The following is a 15,443-nucleotide window of genomic DNA, read 5'->3' as shown; positions in this document are numbered from 1 at the left end:
GCCCAGCACAAGTCTGTAAACAATCAGGGGCATATGGGTGAGGAATGACAATCTCTGAAAACTGAAAGATGGGATGAGATGGGATCCCTGGCTGTGATCCCACTCTGAGGGTGTCTCAAGGGGAGTAGGATATGCAAAGAACACATTTCCATGTCCACACACTCGTACAGGTTATCCACTTGTGCATGCAGTGAAACAGGACAAATATAAGCACCCCCTATTTGACATTTGACACACACACACATTGCATGGACATACAGTGAATGGTTTTGCAATTACAATACATTATTACATCCATATTAGGTGGGTGTATTTTATCTGTGTTGTTAGGCTGCCCCTGGCCCGCATATTCCATATTTGAAAAAGGGAATGGAGAGTGGGGCTGCCACAGTCTAATAGAGAGAATGGAGGGACCATCCTTTCTGCATCTCCTCAGGGGAAACCAAACCAGAGAGATCAGACAGTGGCTGAATCACTACAGTTTAAGATTTGGCAAGCACAATGGTGGGACTTGACTGAGAGGAGACGAAAGGAGAGGAGACAAATAATTACTTTTAACGGACTAAAGAGGGTTTCATATTCACAGAGAAGAGAAGAAGCCCTTTGTCACTCAGCTTGCTGGACTAAATCAGAGTTTCCCAAACTTGGTCCTAGGTCGTTTTCATCGTCCCCTGTTCATGTTTTTTTGGGGGAGGGGCAAAGCCGAGTTTAGACAGTGGTGGAAAAAGACCTCAAAAGTCATACTTGAGTAAAAGTAAGGTTACCTTAATAGAAAAGTGAAAGTCACCTAGTAAAATGCTACTTGAGTACAAGTCTAAAAGTATTTGGTTTTAAGTATACTTAAGTATCAAAAGTAAATGGAATTGTTAAAAATGTACTTAAGTATCTAAAGTAAAAGTATTAATAATTTCAAATCGCTTATATTATGCAAAACAGACATCACAATTTTCTTGTTTTTCATTTATTTACGGATAGCCAGGGGCACACAACAACACTGATTTAATTTACAAACAAAGCATGTGTTTAGTGAGTCTGCCAGATCAGAGGCATTTGGGATGACCAGGGATGTTGTCTTGCTTGATAAGTGTGTGAATTGCACCATTTTCCTCTCAAAATGTAACAAGTACATTTGGGTGTCTGGGAAAATGTATGGAGTAAAAAGTACATTATTTTATTTAGGAATGTTTTGAAGTAAAAGTAAAAGTTGTTGAAAATATAAATAGTAAAGTAAAGTACAGATATCCCAAAAAACGACTTAAGTAGTAGTTTTACTTAAGTCCTTCACACAACTGAGTTTAGGAAACCCTGGACTAAATGGATTACTCTTCTGGAACACGTTATCCCTTTAAAAGTGCTGAGTTTTGTGTACCTCAATATTCTAAGAATTGTCAGTAATCTTACTGACAATTCTTAGAATACACTACTGTAGATTAATTTGAAGAGATATGCATGTCTGCAATTCCCTATTGTCAATTAAATTATAGTCTCTCTCTCTCTCACACGATAAACATCGTCACGTTTACAAATGAGAGGACAGGCTATGTAATGTAGACCCTCAGTGTTGAAAAGTGATAGAAACATTATCTCCCTGTACGGATAGCTCTACCTCCCTCCCGCCTTCCTCCCCTCCTACCTTTTCTATCTCTCGCACGCTTTCACAGTGTCCTCCACTCGCTCACATACAGCTGGGAAGAGGTAAAGGTAAAACGCAAAGGTTTGCGTGACAAGCGAAGTGGCTTTCTACAGTTGACATTTCTCAACGTTATAACCGGACCAGGACGTGAGTGAATGAAGTGCTGCGGCCAGTTTTAGATCCGCAACGATGTCTGACTTTATTTTAGCTTTTTTGACCATATCGGGATTATTTCAAATTGCTAAAATGCTGACAACTGCGGATGCAGATCAAGGTAAAAACAAGTTCATGTTGTGCTATTACTGTCGAAAATCCATCTATTCGTATCATATCATCATCATCATCACATCACAATCATAGATTTCCAAAAGCATTTTATGACCTTGTCCTTGGCTTTTTGTCACGTAGGCCTATGTGTTATGTTGTTTAGCAAGGCTTGTTACAAATATCTGAATTACAAATCACTGAATTAAGTGTGTGATGTGCACTGTCGCTAATAATGCGAATTCTGATGGAAGTTTTTGTATGCTATTATTATAGAGAACATGCATGATGCAGAAGATGAACAGAAGTCTGCTCTATTCATCCTGTGATTTAACCCAAATAACATGATTATTTGATATTGTATAATTGAGCATTAGGTAGGCTACCACTTTCCTTTTGTTGTTTTAACTTTATAGCCCACCCACATTAAACATTTTGTTGCAAAGCCTGAACAATACGGGCTTGTTCAAATAGATGTATAACAGATGGGAATGAATTCATAATTGATTGATAATGTCTAGGGCTATATGCAGTTGAAAATGTATCAAAGAAAAAAACAACCACGCAAGAAAAACAAAAGTATCAAATACTCAAATACATGTATATCTGCTCAACATCAGTATGTCAACTAAGCTACTGGCTACTGGTTAATGAAATCCATCTGGTCAGCTTGTTCATTACATGCTCATCTGTTTAGCCTGCCTGACCAATATAAACCTCTGAAATACGGGCTAGGCTACTGCGGGAAGAAGACCTTACATCCAATAAACACTAGATTGACCATAAATGACCAACATCATTACAGTTTATCCACAATCAACAGTTTTATAAAGGTAATCCAATATTGACACCCCATTGCTGCCTTAGCAAATACAAATAGCATCTTAATGATAGAGAATATGGAGTAAACGTACTCAGACAGAGATAGATGTGTTCGTTGCATACATGTTTTTAGTGGTTGGCAGAGGTGATACCACAGATTTTTTTTAAATGGTATGGCAAACAAAAAAAAACAAAAAAAATCTGGGACATGGAGTTTTTCCTGGTCTCATGACCTGGTCAGGTAAAACTCTGGGTACTATTCGTAGGCTGTGACCAAATAGTATTATTATAGATCGCTTCCCTTATCATCTGTGCTATGACTATAGGGTTGGGGTTTTTCTTGTCGGGTTATGTGAATTGGAAACACTCCTGGCCTAAGGTGGATCAAACCCGTTCTAACTACCACAAAGAAGCCTTGTTATTTTTCATTCTGAATCTGATATCTAAAGAGCCAGAGACAAACAACTTACATTGGACAACAAGGGCCAGTGACACGAAATCTCACAACAAAACGTGGAAAAAGTCAAGGGTGTGAATACTTTCTGAAGGCACGAGTACTCTGTAGTTTAGGGCTGTGTTATGCAAAAAAAAATGTCACAATGTCTTTAAATGTTAATTTCGCTCTACACACACACAATGTTAATCAGTAGACTTTGAAAAATAAACATTTCAATAAAAAAATATTGTAATTTGATGTCATAAAACCTTTTATTTGTTCATCTGATTACAGTGCTCTTCTGCAATGATTCATTCTGTAAGCTTTATGTAAGGCATGGTTCCATGTAACACTATACATGGTAGACTTTGTAACAAGGCAGGGAGGGTTACATTGAACACAATTCTTTATGTCATAAGTCATCATTTTGGGGCGGCAGGGTAGCCTAGTGGTTAGAGAGTTGGACTAGTAACCGTAAAGGTTGCGAGTTCAAGTCCCCCAGCTGAAAAGGTACAAATCTGTCATTCTGCCCCTGAACAGGCAGTTAACCCACTGTTCCTAGGTCATCATTGAAAATAATAATTTGTTCTTAACTGACTTGCCTAGTTAAATAAAGATAAAACAAATAAGCTTGTGTTGTTGTCCTGTCTCTGTCTGGCCCACCAAAGGTTGGTGCTCACTGTAGGAACTGATTGCCTTTCAAATGTATATATTAAATCAACTACTTTCAACATTTTCATTGAAAATAATATCCCCCATTTGTATTGCACTCTATTCTAACCAAACCTGCATTACCAGTTCATAACAACAGGTGTCAATATGCTCTAGCTATTTCAAAAAGGCCGATGTCATGATGCCAACTTTTCTCTGTATTTGTGAAAGTTATGGTGGTGCTAGACATACAGTTGAAGTCGGAAGTTTACATACACTTAGGTTGGAGTGATTAAAACTTGTTTTTCAACCTTCGAAATGTCTTGTTAACAAACTATAGTTTTGGCAAGTCGGTTAGGTCATCTACTTTGTGCATGACACAAGTCATTTTTCCAACAATTGTTTACAGGCAGATTATTTCACTTATAATTCACTGTATCACAATTCCAGTGGGTCAGAAGGTTACAACATTAAATTGACTGTGCCTTTAAACGGCTTGGAAAATTCCAGAAAATGATGTCATGGCTTTAGAAGCTTCTGATGGGCTAATTGACATCATTTGATTCAATTGGAGGTGTACCTGTGGATGTTTTTCAAGGCCTACCTTCAAACTCAGTGCCTCTTTGCTTGACATCATGGGAAAATCAAAAGAAGTCAGCCAAGACCTCAGAAATAAATTGTAGAGCTCCACAAGTCTGGTTCATCCTTGGGAGCAATTTTCTAACGCCTGAAGGTACCACGTTCATCTGTACAAACAATAGTACGCAATTACAAACACCATGGGACCACACAGCCGTCATACCGCTCAGGAAGGAGACGCGTTCTGTTTCCTAGAGATGAACGTACTTTGGTGCGAGAATTGCAAATCAATCCCAGAACAAAAGCAAAGGAACTTGTGAAGATGCTGGAGGAAACAGGTACAAAGTATCTATATCCACAGTAAAACAAGTCCTATATCGACATAACCTGAAAGGCATGAGGATGGAAATGATGTGGATATATTGAAGCAACATCTCAAGACATCAGTCAGGAAGTTAAAGCTTGGTCGCAAATGGGTCTTCCAGGTGGAAATGACCCCAAGCATACTTCCAAAGTTGTGGTAAAATGGCTTAAGGACAACAAAGTCAATGTATTTGAGTGGCCAGCACAAAGCCCTGACCTCAATCCTATAGAAGATTTGTGGGCAGAACGGAAAAAGCATGTGCGAGCAAAGAGGCCTACAAACCTGACTCAGTTACACCAGCTCTGTCAGGAGGAATGGGCAAAAATTCACCCAACTTATTGTGGGAAGCTTGTGGAAGGCTACCCGAAACGTTTGACCCAAGTTAAACAATTTAAAGGCAATGCTACCAAATACTAATTGAGTGTATGTAAACTTCTGAATGTGATGAAAGAAATAAAAGCTGAAAGAAATCATTCTCTCCACTATTATTCTGACATTTCACACTTAAAATAAAGTGGTGATCCTAACACAGAACCCAAACCGGCTGCGCCTGCGCTATCGTGCATAAATGTATTTTGCTCCCCCACACCAAACACGATCACGACACGCAGGTTAAAATATCAAAACAAACTCTGAACCAATGACATTAATTTGGGGACAGGTCAAAAAGCGTTAAACATGTATGTCAATTTAGCTAGTTAGCTTGCACTTGCTAGCTAACGTTAATTTGTCCTATTTAGCTAAATTGCTGTTGCTAGCTAATTTGTCCTGGGATATACACATTGAGTTGTTATTTTACCTGAAATGCACAAGGACCTCTACTCCGACAATTAATCCACACATAAAACGGCCAACCGAATCGTTTCTAGTCATATCTCCTCCTTCCGGGCTTTTTCATCGTTTAACTTATATGGTGATCGCATCTAAACTTTCATTGTATTACCACGACTACCGGCAAAACAGTTCATCTTTCAGTCACCCACGTGGGTATAACCAATGAGGAGATGGCACGTGGGTACCTGCTTCTATAAACCAGTGAGGAGATGGAAGAGGCAGGATTTTCAGCGCAATCTGCATCAGAAATAGGAATGAGTTCTATTTTAGCCCTTGGCGTCGCAGATGCTCGTTGGCGTGCGTGAGCAGTGTGGGTGCAATAATTGAATAACATGGATTTCTACATTTGTTTTGCAACGCTCGCGCACGCGACGTGTCCGGTCTGGTCAGCATGTAACTGACCTAAGACTCCCTGTCTAGGATACAATGTCAGGATTTGTGAAAAACTGAGTTTAAATGTGTTTGGCTAAGTTGTATGTAAACTTCCGACTTCAGCTGTACCTTGTTTTCCATGAAAATGTGTGTTTATTCTATTATGAGGCAGGAAACCAGGCAGGCAGAAAAGGAGAGTTTCCACGAGATAACACAGCCACAAAGTCTGATTCCACAGACCAGAGAGGAGCGTGAGTAAAGGAAGAAACCAAGTCAAATCAGATCCAATTTTATTGGTCGCATCCACATATTTAGCAGATGCTATTGTGGGTGTAGGGAACTGCTTGTGTTCCTAGCTCCAGCAGTGCAGTAATATCTAAAAATTCACAACAATACACACAGATCTAAAAGTGGAATTAAGAAATATATAAATATTAGAACACGCAATTTCGGTGTTCAGAGTATAAAAATATATACAGTACCAGTCAAAAGTTCAATAAAAGTGTTAAACAAACCAAAATGTATTTTGGATTCTTCAAAGTATCCACCCTTTGCCCTAATGACAGCTTTGCACACTCTTGGCATTCTCTCAACCAGCTTAATGAGGAATGCTTTTCCAACTGTCTTTTAAAGGAGTTCCCACATATGCTGAGCACTTGTTGGCTGCTTTTCCGTCCCTCTGCGGTCCAACTCCTCCCAAACCATCTCATTTGGGTTGAGGTCGGGTGATTGTGGAGGTCAGATCATCTGATGCAGCACCCCATCACTCTCCTTCTTGGTCAAATAGCCCTTACACAGCCTGGAAGTGTGTTTTGGGTCACTGTCCTGTTAAAAACCAGATGATAGTCCCACTAAGCCCAAACCAGATGGGATGGCATATTGCTGCGGATTGCTGTGGTAGCCATGCTGGTTAAGGGTGCCTTGAATTCTAAATAAATCATTGACAGTGTCACCAGCAAAGCACCCCACAGCATCACATCTTCTCCTCCATGCTTCACAGTGGAAACCACACATGCAGAGATCATCCGTTCACCTACTCAAATTTGGACTCATCAGACCAAAGAGCAGATTACCACCGGTCTAATATCCATTGCTCGTATTTCTTGGCCAAGCAGGTCTCTTCTTCTTATTGGTGTCCTTTAGCAGCAATTCGACCATGAAGGTCTGATTCCGACAGTCTCCTCTGAACAGCTGATGTTGAGATGTGTCTGTTACTTGAACTCTGTGAAGCCTTTATTTGGGCTGCAATCTGAGGTGCAGTTAACTCTAATTAATTTATCCTTTGCAGCAGAGGTACCTCTGGGTCTTCCTTTCCTGTGGCGGTCCTCATGACAGCCAGTTTCATCATAGTGCTTGATGGTTTTTGCAAATGCATTTGAAGAAACTTTAAAAGTTCTTGATATTTTCCGTACTGACTGACCTTCATGTCTTAAAGTAATGATGGACTGTCGTTTCTCTTTACTATTTTGAGCTGTTCTTGCCATAATATGGACTTGGTCTTTTACCAAATAGGGCTATCTTCAGTATACCACCCCTACCTTGTCACAACACAACTGATTGGCTCAAACACATTAAGAAGGAAAGAAATTCCACAAATGTACTTTTAACAAGACACGCCGGTTCATTGAAATGCATTCCAGGTGACTACCTCATAAAGCTGAGAGAATGCCAAGTGTGCAAAGCTGTCATCAAGGCAATGGTTGGCTACTTTGAAGAGTCTCAAATAAATTAAATATATTCAGATTTATTTTACACTTTGTTGGTTACTACATGATTCCATAGGTGTTATTTCATAGTTTTGATGTCTTCACTATTATTCTACAATGTTCAAAATAGTACAAATAAAGAAAAACCCTGGAATTAGTAGGTGTGTCCTAACATTTCACAGGTACTGTATATGATGGGATGTACAGACAATATAGACATTATGGACAGTATGTGGATAAAATATTTAGTATATCTGTAGAATACATAGGACAGAATATATACAGCAATAGTTGAATAGTATTTTTTTTAAATATTTTTAATGTAATCTTAATTTAACTAGGTAAGTCAATTGAGAACAAATTATTATTTACAATGACGGCTTACCAAAAGGCAGGGACGGGGGCTGGGATTAAAAATAAATAAATAAATAAATCAAATATAAATATAGGGCAAAACACACATCACGACAAGAGAGACAACACTACATAAAGAGAGACCTAAAGACAACAACATAGCAAGGCAGCAACACATGACAACACATTATGGTAGCAACACAACATGGTAGCAGCACAAAACATGGTACGAACATTATTGGTCACAGACAACAGCACAAAGGGCAAGAAGGTAGAGACAACAATACATCACGCCAAGCAGCAACAACTGTCAGAAAGAGTGTCCATGATTGAGTCGTTGAATGAAGAGATTGAGATGAAACTGTCCAGTTTGAGTGTTTGTTGCAGCTCGTTCCATTCGCTAGCTGCAGCGAACTGAAAAGAGGAGTAACCCAGGGATGTGTGTGCTTTGGGGACCTTTAACAGAATGTGACTGGCAGAACGGGTGTTGTATGTGGAGGATGAAGGCTGCAGTAGATATCTCAGATAGGAGGGAGAGAGGCATAAGAGGGTTTTATAAATAAGCATCAACCAGTGGGACTTGCGACGGGTTTACAGAGATGACCAGTTTACAGAGGAGTATAGAGTGCATTGATGTGTCCTATAAGGAGCATTGGTGGAAAATCTGATGGCCGGATGGTAAAGAACATCTAGCTGGGGTGAGGTGCTATGTCAACTTGTCCAATAACTTGCCTGCTTTCCTTTCCATTGCAAAAATGTTTTCTATGACATAAACTAATGAATATGTCTGGTAAACGTGTTTGGTGAAAGTGGTGTGGCGGCGCAACACCCGATTGAAAAAAAACTGGGGTAAAGGCTGTCTCGCAACAAGTTTTCTGGCGGCTCTGGTGGCTGTGGTACATTACCTAATTCAGTGTACAGTGACGGTGCACGGCTGCATTTTGAGCCTCCACATTTTCAAGTGTGTAATAGTACATCATAAGTACATCATGCCACACATTGGCAGCACTATCTATGCATCTCCTTCATGGTTAAGTGGAAGGAATCTTTTTGTGCTCATCATCCCAACAGACCAGTTGGCCCAATCCAATGCAGCTGGACCAATGGAATGTCAAAGCTCAGAATCTTGCAAATGGCACCCTATTCCCTACACACTGCACTACTTTTGCCCAGGGCCCATGTATGGAATAGGGTGCCATTTGGGACGAAGCCCCAATAATAACTTTTCTTCCAAGGACTCAGATATGAATTGAGGCACCGTATCCTCCAGAGAAATAGCAGTGGAGACTTTAGCCTATTAAATATTACTGTACCTCCTCTCTCCCCGATGATGGTTGAAGCAAAGCCTGGCTATAGGCCTGTGTGTGTCTAAACTAGGAGGAATTCAAGGATCTCTCCTCTACAAAGGTTAAATGGTGAAATTATTTTTTTCTGACCTGCTTTTTCTGATATGCTGAGAGGTGACACTTTAAAATGAATCACAGAATGAATGTTTGTCTTGGAGGTCAGTTCCTGATCATTTGAATGTAAGGTGGTATAGGACAATTAATTGCACATTTGGGAAATTGTGTAAAGTAACTAAAATAGCTATATATATTATATATCCTTTATTAATATACTCTTACCTCTAAAAGACAAGTTGTGACATACATTTACATTATACCATTACTGTTACACATTTAACCCTCAAGCTAGTCCTATATTTGACATACATCGATTACCAACTGGGGTCATTTTGACCCCAAGAATAAACTTTTGGAAAAAGCAACAATCATCACAAAATATCAACTCATTTCTTATAAAAACATCATTAGACATGTAATTAATGTTATCTGAACTAAAAAAAATGACCAAAACAGACTTATTTTAGCCAAATTACATATAATTTGCATATTCTTTAGAAAATGCACAGCTGTTTTCCAATGTGCAATACACAATAGTAAAAAAAAACTAAAAAACATATTTACCATCATTTGATTAAATTATCATTTCATTTTCAGAATTTCAAAGTAAATATTTATTTTATAATATTTATGTGGTACCACATAAACAACTGCCATTTAAAGGGGCAGTTGAACAACATTTAAAATATACAGAAGTTTACCGACAAAAAGTGATTAAATTCACTTTAAAAAAGTGGTCCTGGGAGACGTTGACCAAAAAATTGCTTCGTTATTTAAATGTAACTTACCCCACAGTCAGCATTAGAATTGCTGTTATTGAAACAATGCTGGTACAGCCTATGACAGGATGTTTCAAAAAGCATACCCAAATCCTCAAATTCACTCATAACCAAATGCTTTAGCACCCAAAATAGCATAATACGTTACACATATAGAATATTGGAGGATATAATAGGAATTCTGGTATTTATCAAACATTTTCGGTATAATATTTTTTTCTTCTGATAATACAAAACAACACAGCATTAATGCTGCTTTTCAACTGTAACACCAGTGTGACACTAGTGTATACACCATCATGTTATACCAGGGAAATTGTGTTTCCATAGCTAGGGCTGACAGTGAGGACTTATGAAGGGCAGAATCAACAACCGCTACATCAAAACAGTTGCTTTGTGAGAAGGTGTTAAAGTTCACAGTCAGCCGTTATGTAAATGCGAGGTGAAAAGTACCAGTGGCCTGGCTTTGGTCCCAGGTAAGAGCAGGTCTGCCGGAGCCATGGCCCACACTCCTAGAAAAAAAGGTTCTGGATAGAACCAAAAAGGGTTCCATGCTTGCTTCACATATGGCACCCCTTAAGGTTCTATATAACACCAAAATTGGTTCCCATATATGAAGCAAGAAATAGAACCCTTTTCTTTGTTTAGTTATAAGAGTGCAGTGAGACACGGTTGCTGGCCAGCATGGAAACAGGAATGTTTTTGCCTTTTGGGTAAAACACTGGGCTAAAACCTGTGTGAAAATGCACTCCGTATGTGTACATTTAAGGGTAGCTGGCTTCTGTATTACAGTTTTACCAAGTATGCATACCACTGACATACCTTTATGAGCTGTACTGACTGCAACTAAGAACATATCTGAGGTCCTTTAGATTTTGTACATGGCCAATCAATCAATAAATAAAATGTATTTATAAAGCCCTTTTTACATCAACAGATGTCACAAAGTGCTACACGGAAACCCAGCCTAAAACCCCAAACAGCAAGCAATGCAGATGTACAGTAGAAGCACGGTGTGTAACGGTTTTCATATGGTGAAGGAGAGTCGGACCAAACTGCAGCGTGTCGATTGCGATTCATGTTTATTAAACAAACGAAAACACGACTAAACACGAACACTACAAAACAATAAACGAAACGAAAACCGAAAACAGCCTATACATGTGTCAACTAACATCTAACAAGGCCATCAATACACTCAGGACACTAAGGACAATCACCCACAATACAACCAAAGAATATGGCTGCCTAAATATGGTTCCCAATCAGAGACAACGATAAACACCTGCCTCTGATTGAGAACCACTTCAGCCAGCCATAGACTCTCCTAGAACACCCCACTAAGCTACAATCCCACTAAGCTACACACCACATACAAAAACCCATGTCACACCCTGGCCTGACCAAAACATGAAGAAAAACACAAAATACTTCGACCAGGATCTGCTTCTCAGTCCATTGGGGTTCTTGGTGAGGACTACTAGGCCATGGTCGGCGGCGAGGGTGGACTATCCAGGGACGCGAGGAAGAGGGACTAAGACAGTGTTTGAGTGGGGTCCGCGTCCCGCGCCGGAGCCGCCACCATGGACAGACGCCCACCCGGACCCTCCCTGTTGTTTTGAGGTGCGTTCGGGAGTCCGCACCTTAGGGGGGTGCTGGACTGAACTGGACTGAGGAGCAGATCGGGACTCAAGGACAGCTCGGGACTGAGGCAGCTCGGGACCGAGGGGAAGCTCGTGAGTGAGAGGAAGCTCGAGAGTGAGAGAAAGCTCGAGAGTGAGAGAAAGCTCGAGTGAGAGAAAGCTCGAGAGTGAGAGAAAGCTCAGGAGTGAGAGAAAGCTCAGGAGTGAGAAGAAGCTCAGGAGTGAGAGGAAGCTCAGGAGTGAGAGGAAGCTCAGGCAGGTTGATGGATCTACCAGATCCTGGCTGGCTGGTGGTTCCGGCAGATCCTGTCTGACTGGCAGATCCTGGCTGACTGGCGGATCCTGGCTGACTGGCGGATCCTGGGTGACTAGCGGATCTGGCAGATCCTGGCTGACTGGCACTTCTGGCGGATCCTGGCTGACTGGTGGATCCTGGCAGACTGGCGGATCTAACTGATCCTGGCTGACTGGCAGATCCTGGCCGACTGGCAGTTCTGGCGGATCCTGGCTGACTGGCGGATCCTGGCTGACTTGTAGTTCTGGCAGATCCTGGCTGACTGGCGGATCCTGGCAGACTGGTGGATCCTGGCTGACTGGCGGATCCTGGCACACTGGTGGATCCTGGCTGAATGGCGGATCTAACTGATCCTGGCAGACTGGCGGATCCTGGCAGACTGGCGGATCCTGGCCGACTGGCAGATCCTGGCCGACTGGCACTTCTGGCGGATCCTGGCTGACTGGTGGATCCTGGCAGACTGGCGGATCCTGGCTGAATGGCGGATCTAACTGATCCTGGCCGACTGGCAGATCCTGGCCGACTGGCAGTTCTGGTGGCGCTGGGCAGACTGGCGGCACTGGTGGCGCTGGGCAGACTGGCGGCGCTGGGCAGACTGGTAGCTCATTGATGAGAATGTGTTCTCAGTCAACTTACCTGGTAAAATAAGGGTACAAAAGTATAAACAACCTAATAGTATGTCTTGAAACAAAACCTGGATTCAAATAAATACTTTTTTAGATTTGCCCCCGGAAAATAACTACTTTTCTGAGCATGCACACCAATACAGCTATTTACTGTACAGTATGTAGATAGATGCAGAGCATATCAGAGTTCTGAATTGCAAGTATTTATACCATTGTCATACTTTGTATACACTTGGAATATTTTATATGCACAAAAATAAGGTGATTTTGGTTTTGTACACAGTCATATGATACATGGTATAGAAAAGTACAATCTTGGGTGAGTACATCTCAGGCAGATACATATGATCTGTCTATTTTATTTAACTAGGCAAGTCAGTTAAGAACAAATTCTTATTTTCAATGACGGCCTAAGAACAGTGGGTTAACCTGCCTGTTCAGAGGCAGAAGGATAGATTTGTACCTTGTCAGCTCGGGATTTGAACTTGCAACCTTTCGGTAACTAGTCCAACACTCTAACCACTAGGCTACCCTGCCACCCCCGGTCAAGGTCACTGATACAGGTCCCACTTCACCCTCTGGGGGTATGGATAACTTGTTATTATGTCTCCAGAGAAAACTAGATTTAAGTAAAGGTGCTATTTAAAAAATTACTATAGGCATAATTGGGTGTTTTTGGCTGGGGTCTAAAATACCCTAAAGGATATGAATTTTAAAAAATCTAAATTGATACCGAAACACTAAGCTATGATTTAGATTTGTTGGGAACAAGTTGATTGACAAAGTCATTGCAACATGTGGAACAATTGAATAAACCACCTTTGGGCTATGATCAAAAATATTCCTCTGGGGTCAAAATGACCTAGATGGTAGCTTGAAGGTTAAATACTTGTTTGATGCAATTGTAGGACAGTATAATACTGTTTTTGTGTGACCTTATGACCTTATGGTGTTATGACCTTGTGGTGCTATGTTTATGACTTTATGACCTTATGACCTATTCTCAAACAGTACTTCAGACTTTGCAATGTCTAGACTCCTCTAGCAGGTGTCATCATCGATCTGACTTGGGTTAATATTTAGCAACAACAAAAATGAAGTAATCACAGTTATAGAAGGGTAAAAGAGGGTAAACATTGATGATGTTGTGTTTCATCCCATATCTAATTATTCTCCAAGTGGGTTGCTCTGTTCCCCAGTCAGACTGTAATAAATCATCACTGCATCACAATATATTCTCGTGCTTAATAGCGGCATCCTGTGTGTGTGTGTGTGTGCATGCGTGTGCGTGCGTGTTCTGGATTTCATGTATGCGTGTGGGCCATCTCCACTGCAGAAACACAAAATATAATTTCTTTGAATTGTACCTCTTTATATGAAAAGTCATTCCTGACGGACCCCTTAAAAGTCTGTACTGTGCTTCTGCATGGGCACACATCCTCCTGAGTGCCCGGAGTGAAATAGAAGGAAAAAAGATGAGAGGGAGAGTGAGAGAGGGATATAGGCAGAGAGAGAGAGAAAGAGAGAGCGCGAGAGAGAGAGCGAGCAGTAAGCTTAGGTTGCATCAGGTTGCAATGAATTAAGCCCACATTTCTTTGTAACACTACAATGCACATTTGCTCTGTAATGCACCATCCCTGAATCCATAGTTAGAAAAGGGGATATTTCATCGTTCCTTTGTTTGAAAATGGATAACAACCATCTCACTAGGAGAAGTTGATACTGTATCTTCCTTGTCCTTGAAATGGTAATTAGCCTACTTAAATGTGTTGAGATAATGAACTCTGAAACCTAGATATTCACAACAACACCCCAGATCAGTATTCCATTTATGTCGTCAATCACCAGGATTCTTCTTAATTTGCTGCTAAGTGGTCTTTATCCTTACTGCCTCTCTGTCTCTCCTCTGCATTAATAAAATAAAGTTAAGGTACAGAGTGCAGACCAAGCACCGCCACTCAAATAAGCAGGGAGAACCTACTGCTCAAATGATGTCCATGCACATAATGTCAAATGATTGAACCTGGAATGTAATATTGATCAGATCAAAAGCAAAGAGAAAGGTTGTGCTTAATGCCTTTTGTGATTTTCTAGATTTCAAGTTCAATTCCAGGTTTTATTGAGACATTTAAACGTGTTTAGAGCATAGTCATAAAAGAATCTGTTGCTTAAGAGCACTTCGCTTTCACAGCTTTAATCCCAAATGTGTTTATCCAAATATCAAAAACCATGTGTTTGTCCTATTGATGCTATTTTCGTCGTTAATCTGTAATCTGCCTGGATCAGTCCTGTATATTGCTACTTTTGTACTTTAAAGTCAGTTCAAATCAAATTGTATTGGTCGCATGCGCCGAACACAACAGGTGTAGACTTTAGTGAAATGCTTACTTACAAGCCCGCTCCCAACCATGCCAGAGTTAAAAAGTAAGACAGATATTTGCTAAATAAAATAGGAAAGAGTAACACAATAAAAACAGTAACGAGGCTATATATACGTACAAGGAGTACGAGTACCGAGTTAATGTGCAGGTGTCACGCCCTGACCTTAGAGAGCCTTTTTATTTCTCTATTTGGTTAGGTCAGGGTGTGATTTGGGTGGGCATTCTATGTTTTCTTTTTCTTTGTTTTTGGCCGAGTGTGGTTCCCAATCAGAGGCAGCTGACTATCGTTGTCTCTGATTGG

At 40.6% G+C, this 15,443-nt stretch overlaps 1 protein-coding gene across 1 annotated transcript in view; it reads left to right on the top strand.

Annotated features, from left to right (window-relative positions):
- Positions 1-1,822: 1,822 nt before the first annotated feature.
- Positions 1,823-15,443, top strand: part of LOC115129860 (low-density lipoprotein receptor-related protein 1B-like) — a 206,029-nt gene continuing 192,408 nt past the window's right edge. Inside the window, 1 exon segment of the mRNA XM_065025737.1 lies at positions 1,823-1,907. Coding sequence (XP_064881809.1) covers positions 1,823-1,907 — 85 coding nt within the window.

This window comes from Oncorhynchus nerka, linkage group LG2, assembly GCF_034236695.1.
Source record: "Oncorhynchus nerka isolate Pitt River linkage group LG2, Oner_Uvic_2.0, whole genome shotgun sequence".
Classification (NCBI taxonomy): domain Eukaryota; kingdom Metazoa; phylum Chordata; class Actinopteri; order Salmoniformes; family Salmonidae; genus Oncorhynchus; species Oncorhynchus nerka.
Note: the sequence above shows the minus strand (reverse complement) of the source record. Positions and strands in the feature narration are given on the sequence as shown.